Source organism: Ixodes scapularis, unplaced genomic scaffold, assembly GCF_016920785.2.
Source record: "Ixodes scapularis isolate PalLabHiFi unplaced genomic scaffold, ASM1692078v2 ptg000045l_1__unscaffolded, whole genome shotgun sequence".
Lineage (NCBI taxonomy): Eukaryota > Metazoa > Arthropoda > Arachnida > Ixodida > Ixodidae > Ixodes > Ixodes scapularis.
This window is the reverse complement of record NW_024609898.1, coordinates 226,292-242,190: the sequence shown is the minus strand read 5'-3', so window position 1 is coordinate 242,190 and position 15,899 is coordinate 226,292. Positions and strand designations below refer to the sequence as shown.

Sequence of the window (15,899 nt, the reverse complement as noted above, 5' to 3'; positions counted from 1 at the left end):
ACACTGGTAGATTACCACAGTAAGTGGCCTGAAGTGGCACCAGCCCACAACGTCACGACTCCTACAGTCATTAAGTTCTTGAAGTCCATCTTTGCCCGCGAAGGTCCGCCGCAGGAGATCACGAGAGATAACGGCCCTCAATTCATTTCGAAGGAATTCAGCGAGTCCTTCAAGACGCATCGCATCAAACATGCGAAGTCATCGCTTTACCATCCCCAAGCTAATGGTCAGGTAGAGAGATTCCATAGAGTCCTTAAGTCTGTTATTCAGTTGGCACTCGTCCAACATCGTCCGCTTTCCGAAGCCATTACAGAATATCTCGGGGTATACTGGAGTACGCGCCATGCCACGACTGGAGAAACGCCAGCTTTTCTTCTACACGGTCGCACCCACCGGACGCGACTGCATCTTCAAAGGCGAGGGACCCCAGAGTCCGCTGTCCCTTCACATGTTGTCCAGGAAAAGCTTCCTGATAGAGTCAAGGAATACGAAACGAAGATGAAAAAGTATTCCGATGCCAGGCGAGCAGTCACGTACCCTGCTTTTGCTCCTGGGCAATCAGTAAAGGTTTTCAAACCCCACATTAGAGGGAAAATGCGCAACAAATATGCTCCACCGCAACATATATATGAAGAAGTAGGGCCAGCCACATATAGATTAGATGATGGAACCATATGAAATGCAGACAAAATGACACGTACAACATTGAAACCACCCCAACGTCAGCCGTTGTGGCTTATGGACGATGACATATTCCCCACTTCAACTAATGCGGCTCCAGCTATAAGCCTGGGCCATGTGCCACCTGAGGGTCCGGCACCTGCAACTTTGCGTGCTGCGGCCCCCGGCGTCACTCCTGCCCGTGCGGCCCCTGCTGCCGTTCCTGTTTTTGCGGCCCCTGCTGCCGTTCCTGTCCATGCGGCCCCTGCTGTCATTCCTGTCCCTGCGGCCGGTCCTGTTTTTGCGGCCCCTGATGCCGGTCCTGTCCCGACGGCCCAAGAGGTCGTCCATGCCACTGCGGCCCCTGCGGCCGCCCATGCTACTGCGGCACCCGGCCCTGGCCATATTGCTGTGGCGCCTGGTGCCCATAGTCATGCGACCCCTGGCGCCGCCCATGATCCTGCTGTGCCAGGCGTCGTTCTTCATCATACGGCTCCTGCAGCCCATGTAGCTGTGGTCCCTGGTGCTGCCCATGTACCGGTAGTACCCGGTGCCCTTCCTGTTCCTGGCGTACCCGGCACCAGTTCCGTTGTACCCTGTACCGCGCAAGATGCGGTGGTTTTCGGTGGCCTTCCCACCACCCCAGTCCCCGGTGCCGTTCCTGATTCCGGTTTCCAGGCGGCCTTCCGCGCTGCTGTACCAGTCCATCAAGGCAGCAGCCAGCCACCAGTTCCGCCGGCTGCCCCGGCTGCAGTCTTCCAAGAGGCCCCCAGGCTCGCTTCCCAGGAGGGTCCTGAACCTTCCGTTCCTTCAAGCGGTGCAATAGTGAGCACCGCATCAAGTTCATCCCAACTGGGACTCTGGTATTTCAGCGAGCTGCCGTCATCTAGCTCCGCAAAAGTCTCAGCGGAGTCCCTGCACTCCGTGGGGCCAAATGCTTCCACACTTTCCGAGCATTCAGTGGCTCCTGGTTTAGCAGAAGACTCGGAATCAAGTCCCGAGGCAACCCAAGAATCGACTCCTACATCAGGTGACGGTGGTGCAGACACACCACCGAGGACATATCATACTCCACCACTATCCCCATCGGACACTCCACAACGCCCCACGCGGCGTAGACGACTTCCCGCAAAATTTCGTGGCTTTCAAGTGGATATGTACTCCAAGGACGCTCCTTAAAAACTTTGCGACTTAAGTCATAGTGGTTTGAAATTTCATGAAGCGTGCAATGTGTTTTTATAGGATAGATGAGAAGAGATAGGGGTTATTTTTGCAATTTTCATGTGTTCAAATATCAATTTTTCATGTTATGTACATAGAGGTTGTGGGAAAGTTGCCTTGCTGCGTGCCCAACCCGGCGCAACAACACGGAGCCAAGATTTCGGAAAACGTGAAGCTACATTTATTAGTAAATTGTAAACATGAAGTTAGTATTAACAAGGTCGTTGGTCGACACCGCCGCAGCGTGTACCTTTCGCTCCAGGCCCCGCTTCTCTCTCCCTGGTCGGCGTCCCCGCTGTTGCTCTTATGCGTTCTTTCACGGGGGGTAACGCCCCCCGCGCTTTCTACACAGTGGCGCCCCCTATAGCGTCCACACAATCCCCCCCTCAAAAGTGAGGCATGTCGATGACGTGCTCGTCGTGGTCGTTTGACCTCAGAAGTTGAGGACGTTGCCTTCGTACGACGTCGATGGCCCTCTGCAGCTCGTCATGGTTCTGGAGCCTCGCAGCGCGGTCGGCAGCTTCCCGGGTCACGTGCAGGAGCCCCGCTCGGTGTGTTTCTCGAGCGAGCTCCGGGACTCCGCACAGCGGACAGAGGAGCCTCCGTTCCTCTGCGGTGCATTGCGCCGCTGGATCGTTGGGGTGGCGGTCCTCCAGTGTCCGTCCCCTGAAAGGCTCGGGGACGATGACGTGCGCCGCCCCACGTTGGGCGCCATGTGGGAAAGTTGCCTTGCTGCGTGCCCAACACGGCGGAACAACACGGAGCCAGGATTTCGGAAAACGTGAAGCTACATTTATTAGTAAATTGTAAACATGAAGTTAGTATTAACAAGGTCGTTGGTCGACACCGCCGCAGCGTGTACCTTTCGCTCCAGGCCCCGCTTCTCTCTCCCTGGTCGGCGTCCCCGCTGTTGCTCTTATGCGTTCTTTCACGGGGGGTAACGCCCCCCGCGTTTTCTACACAGTGGCGCCCCCTATAGCGTCCACAAGGTGTCGGTCAAAGTGTTTGAAGTGAAAATGTTATTCTTTATGCTTCAAAGGACTAGTCAGCCATTCCACTGGTGGAAGTGAAAGTGTTAATCTTTGTTTCAAATGTCTCGTTAAACCATGATATTTTTGAAAGTGTTGTTCTTTGTTCCCAAGCACTGGTCAGTGACATTTTGGTTGCAGTGAAGAGAGCACTTTTCGGTCTAACTGGATTTTGCTCGACATAGTGCAAAGTGTAGCATTAATGATTGTATCTTTCCAATGTATTTCTTTATCCTTATTTTCTCCGACCACTTCACAAATATTTTTGCTTGTAGTGATTGGTTGGTAAGATTTTGTGTGTGTGTGAATTTATATATGGTTAAAAAAAGTAAGCTGTTTCTTGGGTCGGTAGCAAATTGTCTAACAGTCATTTTCTCCTAAGGGGGGAAAAGATGTAGTGTGCCATCAACAAGCCAGATGGCGCAAGAAGTCATGGTTTGTGTCGCTACTACGAGATGGTGCACGTGCTTGACAGCGGCACGCGCTGTCTCGGGATTGATGTGTACATATTGAAAATAGAACAGTCTTCACAAAAACTCCGAGCTGGTGTGACGTCTCTTTCTTTCGTCGGGGTTCCCGCCTTGGGCCCCGCACCTCGGTACCCCGCTGCCCACGCGCCGGCAATGTAAGCCTTTTCAGCATCTCTACAGGCCTTTCGGGGCGCTGTCTTTATCCTAGCTTTTCCTGTCTCTTTCCACTCATTAGTAATGGCCCCACGCGACCATTACAACACGCCACCTAGTGGCAATGCCACCATGTACAACCATTCATCCGCTCTACACTTTCCAAGCTCCCTCCCGGGCTTCGGCCCACGACATGGAAAGAGTGGCTCTCTCCCACAACTCATCAGCACGTGCCCGCCATCTTCGACGCCCTTCTTCACCACATCACAACGATCGAAGAGAAGCTGAGGTCATCAAAAGACGCCACCAATCCCTCATGATCCACCTACCCTCACCCTTCTGAATTGCGTCCTTCTGGGCCCGTTTGCTCGAAGAGCTAACCGCGGTTAGCGTTGGCCAAAGTCCCTAGTAGGTACCGAAAGTACCTAGTTGTACCTACGTTGTACCTACTACGAAACTTTAATGGCTGGACATAAAACAAATCCGTCCTTTATTATTGGGCTGGAGCCTGCGCCACCTTGTGCTGAAAAAAATAAATCGTTATTTTTTTATGATACAACGTTTGCTTTATGGGAACCGTTTTCGGCTAAATCTAGTTGTAACTTGCAAGAAACGTTTGCTCAATTGAAAAGAAAAAGGATAGTTTCTTTTTTGCATCGAAATTCTTTCTTTCGAAGTGTGGAAGCGTAGACAAGACACCTAGTCAAAGTGCTTTGCAGTTTTCTGTTGTCGTGTTTTGCAAAAAGCAAGTGCGTCGACCGTCGCTTCCAAGTCTGGCAACGCCGTGTGTGCCGTGTCGCGTGCACGGCGTTTGTTTATACAACCAGTTTCGCCTCGTTGCACGCAACGCGCGTTTCTCGTTTTCGGTTATCATCTGAGTTTTCCTGTCTGTATTCTGCCCTTCGACCGACCGACCCACCGACAAACCCTCCGACCGGCCACGGACTGACTGATAAGATTTGCGGACCGATTTCCGACTTTGCTACCGGGCAGAATGTCCAACGCAAGGAATCGCCGACACAGAAGAGACCGCACGGACGCGCAGTACGCAGCGGCAATGATGAGGCGACAGCGTGTGCTGCGGGACCGCCTGAACCCCTTTGAGGATTTCGACGAGGATGGGCTGCAGCAACGGTTCCGATTTGGAAGAGCGGGCATAATGTTTCTCGCCGACACACTGCGTCCGGACTTGGAGCGCCGTACACGTCGTAGCCGCGCCCTCTCTGCGGAGCAGCAAGTGATCATCGCCTTGCAGTTCTACGCAACTGGGAACTTTCTGATCACTGCAGGCGACTACATCCGCGTGCATGTGTCAAGTGCTTCACGGGCTGTGAGGCAAGTCACCGTAGCGCTGGCTCGTCGAGCACAAGACTTCATACGGTAAGGGTCCTTTTTTTTTCCTTTTAATTGTAGTTTGCCAGCCGTATTGAAGTAAAGTAAATACACTAAAAATATATCTGAATTGCTGGTGATAGGGATGTTTTGTAGGTTGCCTTTTTATGGCAGTAATATTCTACCTACTAGTAACTAGCCCTCCCTCCCCCCCCCCCTTTTCAATAGAAAAAAAAATGATTACGGCCGTAAGCGTCCTACTTGCCCGATTGGAAAGGGCCCGGGCACGCCATTTTTCTGAGAAACCTCAGAAAGCGACCCGTTTGCACTTTTGGTAAGGACTTGCACCGAATCACAGTCACTTTATAGGTCTTGGTAACTGAACAAAAATAAAAAGGGATCCTATGAAAACATGCAAACTTCACTATTGAACAGGTGCTACTGAGGCACTTTACTGCTACCACAAACTTGAAGGGCACAGCCAAAGTCCTTAGCATTCCTCATTAAAAAGGTATTCATAAGCATTGTAGCTGTAAGTTTACTATATGTGGTTTAATTGCTGAGGGGATCAACGACGCAGATGGCCTGACGCTGCGGAGGGGGCAGCCTTGCAGCACAAGTTCTACGACATGGCCGGCTTTCCTTTGGTCGTGGGTGCTGTTGACGGTACCCATGTCCGGATCCAGGCACCCCATGTGCACGAGGAGGCGTACGTCAACCGCCATGGATACCATTCCATCAACGTACAGGTGGTCGTTGACGCCTCTTCTCGGATTCGCAACGTGGTTGCAAGGTGGCCTGGAAGCACCCACGACTCTCGGATCTTCACGGAGAGCACCTTGGCAGTCAAGCTGGCCAGTGGAGAGTACGACGGCCTGCTGCTTGGTGACAGCGGCTACTCCTGTCAACCTTGGCTGATGACGCCATTCCTGTCGCCGTCATCAGCAGCCGAGGTCGCATACAATACGGCACACACGACGACAAGAAGCATTGTTGAACGGTAAATCTAGGCCATATATTGTGAAGGGCACAGAGATATTCATGCAAGACATTTCGAGACGACTAGCTGTCTTGACGTAATATGTGCAACACGTGCATGCTCCTTACGTCTGTTGCTATTCTTTATGGCATAAAAATATTCATACAAATTTTTATATTAATCTAACGAAGCATAAGGTACCGTGGTTTTATGTAAGCAAGATGAAAGTAGTATCCTGAGATTACGAATCAATACAACTTATAATAGCTGCCTAGGGTTCTGCGGTTTCAGTTTTTATTTTTCTGGAATCGGCATACTTTTTTCGGTTGTTATTGTGAGTATGAAATTTTCAGTTTTTATCGATGAATATTTTTAGTCGAAAGCTTACTGCCTTTTTCCGGTCGATATCTATTGACCAGTTACGTTTTTTTTCAAGCAGGTTTGTCGAGAATGCAGTAGATTAGGTTCATATCTGAGTTATTCGTCAAGCGGCAACACTTGCGGACATGGCAAACGTAACCTTGGTTATACATGTGCTGTGACGACAAATTCTTAATCGCAAAATTTGCAAACGTAATTCTTGGCACGCTTCTTTGTTCTTCACATGTGGAGGACTATTAAAGCTGCTTTCCTCTAACCAGATAGCACCTTGAGAGAGGCTGTTTAAACAGCTTTGGTTTTTTTCTTATGCTCCCTACAATAGGAACAGAATGACATTCCATTCCTCCCAGAACAAAAGTAAGACCAAATGGCTTGACAAACAATGAAAACGCTCCAAATCCGCCCTCTAGACGACCACAGCAAACTTGATGGACAAAGGAACGCAAATTGCATCGATGACAAACCCAAATACTTCCTAAAGTGTGCTTCCAACAGAATAGTTTGAAAGCACGGAGATAAGATAGTTGACTACTCGGTCACATGCTTCTATACTCTGTTTACTCGGTCACATGCACCTGTAATGGTCTAAAGTACTGACCATTTAGGTTTAAAATCAAACTTTCGAAACTTACCTCACCACACTTTATTGGGTTTTATCGCTTGAGACTGAAAATGCAGAAACTCAGTTATGTCTTAGGTCCCCAGGACTGGCAATAATGGGGAAAAGCACTAAACTCACCTCAGGTGCCAGTGCTACGCAAGACCCGGACAGAAGTTGATATTTTGTTAATTGGACAAAAAGAAGCATTAATGACAATGGAATTTTTTTCCTAGACACAGCAGTGGAAGTAACACTGTGCCTTGGCACTTTCATATGTCTACTTTTTGAAATGTCAGTTTCGGGCTGTTTAATGAAAACTAACTAAACGTGCTAGATATGTATGTACTCATATTGAGTGCACAAGTACAGCTAAGCTCGTGCGTGCTAAGATGCGTGTGATCCAAAAATAGCGGCACATCGGTGTAAGTCGCAAACAATTGTGTGTTGCTGACCGTCTTGACCGATTGGCCAAGAGTACATGCCTAGCATGACCTATTCTGCTCTCATCGATGGATTTAAGAGTAGTGCCAAGGCATCATTTTGGACAATGTTGAAGTTGAGCATGCAATAACAAGTTTCCACAAATAGTCTCTAGACACCATCTTACACGTCATTCACGACTGATGATGAGTCGCTGCAATCTCAAATGTTCAGGCAAATCTTGCTTGGGATTCCGTTGTGAAAGCGCCATAAGACCCTCTACCAAAACTTTGGCTGCATGCGTCCAGGAGCTTCCACTTGAGTCAGAAATGGCGGTGCGTGGACCACTAACTAATAGGAACACTAGCGGCACAATCAAAGGGTAGGAGTACTTGGATAAGGCGTTATATCAAGTGCTTTACGTTTTACATCTCCCAGACTTACAAGACGGATTCTTATTGATCAATGACAAAAGTAGATGGGTTGCGCTACCACGAACATCTATTCCTGGAGAGTGGAAGGGAAAAGGCTCAACAAGACAAGAGTCTGGCTCTCTTTCTCTTTTCACTCTGTCTCACAAGTAACATGTAGAATGAAATTTTGATGGTACTGTATTTGTTGCAGTATAAAGCTTGGTTACAAGTTAATTCTTACAGTGTTGGCAGCAATCAGGTAGCAAAAAATTCTAACATATTGGCCTGTGCATATGCAGGTGTTTGGTTGGAAGCATATCCACGAAACCCTTTGAGGATAGCGCTTGAATAAAGCTGCACTTTGCTTGTTGCTTTCTATAAAATACATTGCACAGGCTAACCTCAGGTGACCCCGGATGTGAACGCAGTGTAAAAATAATTCGGAAGGAAAATAAAATGGTATGCATAATGCCCAGCTTTCGATATCCTGGAGCAATGGGCTGGAGCTTGGGCTGGAAAAATTAGGAGGTGTGATATCGGGCACGGCAGCCAATTTGCGATTCGAATTCAGCTGTAAATTTGTCCTTGTTGCGTGTCATCCTCTTGAGTATTTGCGTTCCACGCTGTTGTCCGATTTTGCTATTGGGTTTCTGGGAAGGAATAACATGTGGTTTTGATCCATGCGCTCTGTACAGGACAATCGGCCAACTCAAGCGGAGGTTCCATTGCCTTCACGCTGAGCTCCGAATGGCTCCAGAACGGTGCTGCGACATCATTGTCGCGTGCTGTGCCCTCCACAGCCTGGCCAAGAGGTACCCCTGCAGGACACCCGTGGCCGCCATCCCCGCTGAGGTTCCCGTTGAGCCCGTAGCAGCCAACCGTGCTGAGAGCAACGAGGCCCGAGACTTTATTGTCAACCATTTCTTCGGCTAAGTGTAAGTGTCTGGATAGGTATCTTCTGGCTGTCCATTTCTAATGCAAGATGCTTTGTTATGATCGTGGCTATTGCTTTCACCTTTTGTTTATCAGGCTTTGCAGATAATTATAAGAAAATTATGTCAGACAGTTGTCTAACTAGATCAAATAATTGCTTGAAATAATATTTATTGTTTTGCTACTTAAACATCAATTGTATTTTTGGAAACTGCAACAGTTAGGGGCTCAACCGTGCTGCACAGTTAGCAAGAAGCCAACAGCTTTGAGATATTGATTAATTTTATTTTAAGCTTTTTTTGTATGATCTAACTGGATGTAAGATTATCATAAGTTCTACCCAAAATAACCCATAAAGGAGTGTGACACATGTGACAATGCTGAAAGTGTGTTATCAACATGACAATGACATTCCAGCAATGCATATATCACTCTTGCACAGATCAATTCGGGTAGTGCTTGCAGATATCCCACATAGAGTTTCGAAATTTGGATGATAGAAATGTAAAGAATGATTGATGGACATCCCCTTATACCTGTTGCTTCCATAGCAGTATGTGTAAATTGCAGCATGAGCGACGAAATAAGTAATGAAAAAAAATTTTCTTACTTCCCGCATTATTGTTACAAAGCTCGAAATGTGTCATTTGAGGCACTTATAATTAGCTCGTTGGAAAGAGTGTGCTCGAAAAAAATCCCTGCCGAAGCTATTGGTCAAACGGGAGTGCAGTGCAATGTCCAACACTCCTGCAATCGCACGCTGCAGCTCAACTGCTTGTTACTGCTTTGGTCTCCTCCCCATCAACTCCTGCACTCTCGCAGAGCTACAAGCATAGGCACACACGGGCTCTCTTAAACTAATAGATTTTGAATTTGATTTCCGGAGTTCATAACAATGCACTTTTCAAACTTTTAACTAATGACACGAGGGATGCTTCTTCAAATTTGTGCACTTCTTCGCACTCTCTGGAGCTCTCTTTTTATACTGTCATTATTTTTTGTAATACATTTCCCACACCGACGGATGCTTTATGGGAAGTGCTGAAGTCAGCCCTATAACAGACTATGTGTGCACAGTTTATAATGAGGCAACTGAAGAAGACAGTTATTTTCCCATTCAATATCTACAAACCGATACTATTTAATGGGTACAGGAGCATGAATAGGAGAGTATAGTGAAACAATGTTCATTTGATACCAATTTCAAAGCTATCAGTACAAATTATATATACTACCCCATAGAATATTCATTTTTCACTGCATACTCATGGTTACTAGCTCATAGGATTTACATAGTGTACGCTTCTGAGTGTTGAGTCATAACACCTTTCACAGGTTTTTCCAACCCGCAAAGCTTTTCTCTTATTTTTCACAAACCTCCTAGGGTTAGTTCATATTTTCTTCATCCTGGCTGGCATGATAACATCATTTGCAAAACATTTATTTTTAGTAGGGCATTGTCCAGAGAGGAGCTTTATTGTACATACTACACTCTCATTAATTCAAACTCCAGAAAGTCACATATTTTAGTTGGATATATATGATACTAGAGAACATTATGATTTGTTACATGGATAGCGATATATACAAAGCAGATTTTGGCCAGTTTCCTCTACATAGCACAATAGCTTGCTTATAGTTAATGCATAACTATAAGCAAGTACAGGCATAACACATTTGTGAAAGAACTGTGACTAAGTTTATTCATCCGGCAAAAAAGTCGTCAATTGTGGACTGTTTAGTCAGCACATGAGATCTCAAAACAAAATTTCCAATGCCAGCCAACGCAAGCAGCTCTTTACGCGACTTTTCCTTTGCAGACAGAAACTTCCGGAGCTGAGCGATGTGCTCAAAGGCCTCTGCGGCTGTGACAGTTCGTAGTGGGTCATCCATTTCTTCATCGTCATCTTCACTGTCACTGCTGCACTGTGCTGGCATTACTTTCTGTACTATGTCCTCTAATGAGTCATCATGACAAACACACACATCGTCGTCAAGACTAATATAGTTCGCCTGCACGGCGTTCACATTACGTGTTTCAAGGCCAGAAATCATGATGCCAGTGAGCTGTGCCTCGTCCTCGTTGTCGTCTTGGTCATCATTGCTAGTCTTGAAGCACATAATTTGAACGCCGTTTTCCGTTCATGTGTGCCGTTTTCGCTAATTCATAGTTTTTTGTTCTCGCGGCCCCGTTGACTGCGCTTCTTTCCGAGCACTGGTGCACTGCGGAGAAGCAACACTCGCAAAAGCAAGCTCCGCAGGTATTGCTTCTCTGCGGTGCAGCGGTGCTCGGAAAGAAGCGCACTCAACAGGGCCGCGAGAGCAAAAAACTATGAATTAAGCGAAAACGCCATTCGAATTAAGTGGCTTATAAATACATAAAAAAGCTTAGCGGGACAACCAAAATTTTTAAACCTGTTTGAAATAACTGGAAGTACGAAATATCCGAGTTCGAATTATCGCGAGCCTACGTACAAGCAGCAAGTAGATTTCAGCTCCAAAAAACTGTTGTGTTGGATAACAGAGTATTTTTTTCTCGGTTGTATATCTATTCCGTGCGGAAAAGTGATCACTTTGTGTTTTTATGTATGTGTGTTATTTCCCACCCCTCCTACAATAATGCCCTCGAGGCGATGAAGGTACTCTTTAAATAAAATAAATAAATAAATAAATAAATAAATAAATACTTAAAGAACAAGGTAAGTGGTGACGATTCAAAGTAATAAGAGTTGAAGACCCGGGGCCCCAAAAGGTGACACACGCAACAAAATGATGTAGTGTTGTGTTTGATCCCTTTTTCTGTTCCTGAGTTTCGGGATATTCTTAGTATGAACTTTTTCGTACATAAGCAGCACACAGTCCATAGGTCGCAGGAGCATATCCAGGCAGAAAAAGCCTTTATCTTAAAAGCAGAAGGAATATTTGCAGATGCAAGTCAGAAAGTGTCTGTGGTCCACTCATCGATGACTCGAACATTTTCTTAAAACACAGAAACTCGACCTTGGTCTTCTGCCGGGAGGCTAATCGTCTTGGCGACCTCCTCTCTTGAGCTGTGACGGGGAGCCGCGTTATGAAAGGGAAACATGTGAAGGGATATAGGAAAGAAGGAATTATACATCTGCCTTTGAGCTTAACCCATATTTTTATTTTAGGTATCCATGTAAATTATGTGCCACCTTTGGGGCGTCGAAAGCCTGGGTGCCATACTGCCAGTATGATATTCTGTTGCTTACTTAACCACAGCGTAAAATATTGCGATCAGAACAACCACGCTGGTCTAGTGTAGGGATAGTCAACGACATGGAAAAGATTGTGTGCAAGCTTCCCTTGTAGATAGCATGCATAAAATAAATGAAGTGTCAAACATACCATGTTTGCACGATTCTAACGTGGCCCCGATACTTACATGCAGGCAATTTTAGCTCCCAGATATCGAAAAATTTAATTGCTGCCGATTCTACCGCGCAGGTAAAGTAATGCACTTTGAACACCCATAAGTGCAGCTCTTAGGCGCTCGTTTCCGGCTTGAGCGGCGTCGCCGTCGCCGTCGTCGTAACCGCCGGTGCATGATGGGTAAATTTCTCTGCTAAATCTAGCGGAAAAATTTCTCCGCTAAATCTAGTGAAAAAATTTCCCCGCTAAATCTAGCGGAAAAATTTCCCCGCTAAATCTAGCGGAAAAAATTCCCCGCTAAATCTAGCGGAAAAATTTGTCCGCTAAACCTAGCGGAAAAATTTCTCTGCGGGGTCATGTGACCTGGGGGTCACGTGACCCCCCCCCCCCCCCCGCCGAGGTCACGTGACCCCCCTCCCCCTCAGTACCCTTCCCTACTCCTCCTCAAGAGTTGCGCTCTAATTCGGCGTTACAGAGTTGTAAACGGCCTTCACTTTTTTTTTTTCATACAACACTTCGCGAGCTCATTGGGTCGCTGGGATTGCGAGGCTACGCAGTGTCGCTCCGTGGTTATCGTTTCCCGTCAGTGTGATGACATAAAGGCGAAAGAACGCGCGATACGGATACCAAAATATCTAATGTAAACAAACGGTCACAAAGGCGATTGGGCTAGCTGCCTTGCGTTTTTCTTTTGAGTTTTGGTTTCAATTGTAAGTGCATCTAATTTTAGGCACCCATTTTGGCAAAAAAAATGTGAGCGTTATAATCGTGCAACCAAGTATGTGGGTCAGAAAAAACGCAAAATATGTATACAACACAGCGACAAACAATGCAAGTAGCTCATTACATGAGTTAATCTTGTCCTAATTGTCTTTTTATCAGTTCAATTTGCAGCTGTGCTCGGGTGGTTTCAAGTCTAATGAGTTCTCTTTGCTCCCTGAGCACTTCCTCCCCTATAGCATAGAAACTCCGTGCAGCATCTGCTGCAGCGAGGGTTGCGTTTGCAGCCTGTATGGCCCCATTTGTGTACTTTCTCTCAAGGAGTATATTCTCATGCTCCAGATCCTGCTGTCGCTCGGCCCTTCTCTGGTACTGCTGTGCAGCCTCACGGGTCCAGCGCTGGTTGTGCTGCACAACAGGAGAGGCCAGTGTTCTCTGTGCTGCGTCGTCTTCAACTGTACTGCTGCCAGATGACGAGGGTGGCGGCGTCGTCACCCTTCCCGTGCAGCTGCTGTAGTGACACGCATGACCAGGAAATTGTTTGAGGTTAAAGGGATACTACAACAAAATTTCGGGTTTCATTTTTTGGTCTATATGTGTTCGAAGGAGCAGTATCACATCGAACACAACAATATCTTGTTAAAAAAGTCACGAAAAGGAATTTTAAAACGAATTAAGCGATTGGCAAAGAGCACCAGGTGGATGTCGCTAACGCCTCGTTTGTAATGCCAGTCTAAGAACCTTGACAGCTAGTGACGGTAACTGTCTCGCCTCCGGCTACCACAATAGAAGAGGGGAAGGAGGAACTCTCCTCTTCCAAAGAATCCTTTTTGTATGTCCCAGAAGTTGCTATTGTCCCCCTACAAGATTATAAAAGATTAACCCTTCACTCAAAATTCGTACAAAAGCAGCCGCTTTGGTGGCTGGAACGACTAGGCCATCCTCTCGACGTCAGCCTCGTCGCAGCTTTGCTCGTCCCGAGACGAACTACGTCACGATTGCGTTGGGTGTCACATGCTCTCCGTTGGCTGTTCTCCGAGCGCTTGTCAGGGTGGGCCGTTTGTAACGAAAACTATAGCCACCAGGTTCAAAATACAAACGTGCGATTGTCATTTAGGGATACAGTGGATCATATTCAACCTATTTTTGAACACGACGGGTATATTTTTAATTTCGTTGAGGTATCCCTTTAACGCATAAGCCTTTACAACGATTATCAGCAAACTTAAAAACCCAGGTCACTGACTGGCTGTGGATGGCAGCCCGAGGTACAATATTGTCCTGCATAAAGTTAATGCTCGGGACGTGTTCCGAGCATGCGCAGTGAGAAAAATGGCAGCTCACAGAGGGCTATTGTTGGGCAGGAGTGAACTTGTAAATTTCAGCATAACTTAGCAAACTGCAAGGGCTACAGCTCCAGAGAGCTGCTCAGAGCATTGAAGCAAAGGATTGTGACTAGACACCATACTCGTGCACGTACGTCCTCCGTGACATGATTCTCTCCGTCCTCTATCTCTCCAAGTGATGCATGAGGGCTGCAGTGCATGACATTTTTGACGTCACCCTGGATCAGGGTACATATATGTGTGGGAGAACTGAGTGCAACGTGCGGCAACCTTAATCCAGATGTGACAGTAACACTTGTCATAATTTTACCACATATGTTGGTGGTACAACAGACTGGAGTGCCTAACCCCGCAACTTTGTTTCATTGGCGGTTGGTAGAGTCGCCACATAGACATTTGTACAAGATTTAAAACAAGTAGATGTGGCACACTCACACCAGCCGTCATATGTGATTATTGTGTACCCAAGCACTGTCCGGCTAACTGGGACATTGATACTTTTTCAGATTTTGTTGGCACAGATCAGCATCGAATAAGTCATTGGTGCATTCTCAACTTAATCTCATAAGCGTTACCAAAAAAGAATGGATTTTTGCTACGTTAGCAGGCATGTACGAAGATCATGCAAAAACATTTCCACTGACAGTGGAAAAATTTGGGTATTGAGTGACCTGACTTTGAAGAAAATAGGTGATCTCAACTTGAGAGAAAGACTACCATAGCTTTGTTGATTATGATGTAAATATTTCTTTGTAATTTTGTGGTACAAATAGTTTCAAACTGTGAGTTTTACTGCATTTACCCTAATAAATGGTTTCATTGGCACTTTTTCAGCAGTGCAGAAATGGCTAAATATGTGAAGGTGGTGTCCTTGTGCTGTGTTCTGTTCTCTACTGGACAGGTTTTGACTCGTGCTCCTAATATTGTCGTTTTGCTTCATGAAGTTGGTCTCTATGTAAGGGCACGCAGCAGTAGTGTTATGCAACTGACATGTCTACTTTGAGATGGAAAACCAATATATTCTTTTATGACAATCCAAACTGTTCCCTATGCTCATCAATGTTTTCTAGGAGCATGCCAACAATTGGTGACTTTTGATATGCCTTGTGTCTCTGCTCAGTTTCATACCTATCATCAGTGACAGCAGAACATCCCTATCATCAGTTTCATAACTATCATCTTGTGGAAGTACTCATAATGTGACGAGCAGAACAGAAAAAGAATGCACCTTCAGCGCGTGCTCATTCTCTTCTGCTGCTTGTGCATCCTTGTGCTGTCAGGGCTAGTAAGCTGTAACTGGGTGCAGAGCTTCCACTGTACTATCGCCTCCATTGTCACAGTCTACATACAGTGTGCAACGATATCAAACTTGTAGGCGTAAGGGTGGGCCATTCAATTAGCACAAGTAAGGTGATTGACGAAGCCACGTGCTCATACCTACAACTTTAGTATTGTAATGTATAAAGTATCAACAGGAGCATAGCATACACAGCATGGCCTATAAAGTGTTACCTACTTTTCGGTGTCACCGATGATGACGTCAATCCCACAGATCGTCGGGGAATCGTCCCCGATCACATTTAAAACAGTCTCGACAAGTGGTGTCAGCTGATGGGGGTTGGGACCAGCACCTATGAATTGAAGTACACTTATTTTGTTTTCTAGGATGTAAGCACAATTAAAGGTGGGGGAGGGGAGACAGGGTGTTCATTATTCAACATAGTATCAATGTGCGAATGAACAGAAAACGCGTAAACATGTAATTGCCAATAATGATAAGATTGTTTTCTTACCTTCGTTTTTTTTTTCACCCTCAGGTTCCTATTATCCGGTCTCGGGTAATATGTGA

The 15,899-nt window shown here is 46.3% G+C and overlaps 1 protein-coding gene across 1 annotated transcript; it reads left to right on the top strand.

Moving 5' to 3' along the window:
• Window positions 1-3,900: 3,900 nt before the first annotated feature.
• On the top strand, window positions 3,901-13,321 carry LOC120843930 (putative nuclease HARBI1). The gene is made up of 4 exons (XM_040215414.3): window positions 3,901-4,912; window positions 5,445-5,864; window positions 8,354-8,593; window positions 13,047-13,321. The coding sequence occupies exons 1-3, from the start codon at window positions 4,527-4,529 to the stop codon at window positions 8,589-8,591; spliced, it is 1,044 nt and encodes a 347-aa protein (XP_040071348.1). The 5' UTR covers window positions 3,901-4,526; the 3' UTR covers window positions 8,592-8,593; window positions 13,047-13,321.
• The last annotated feature ends 2,578 nt before the right edge of the window (window positions 13,322-15,899 follow it).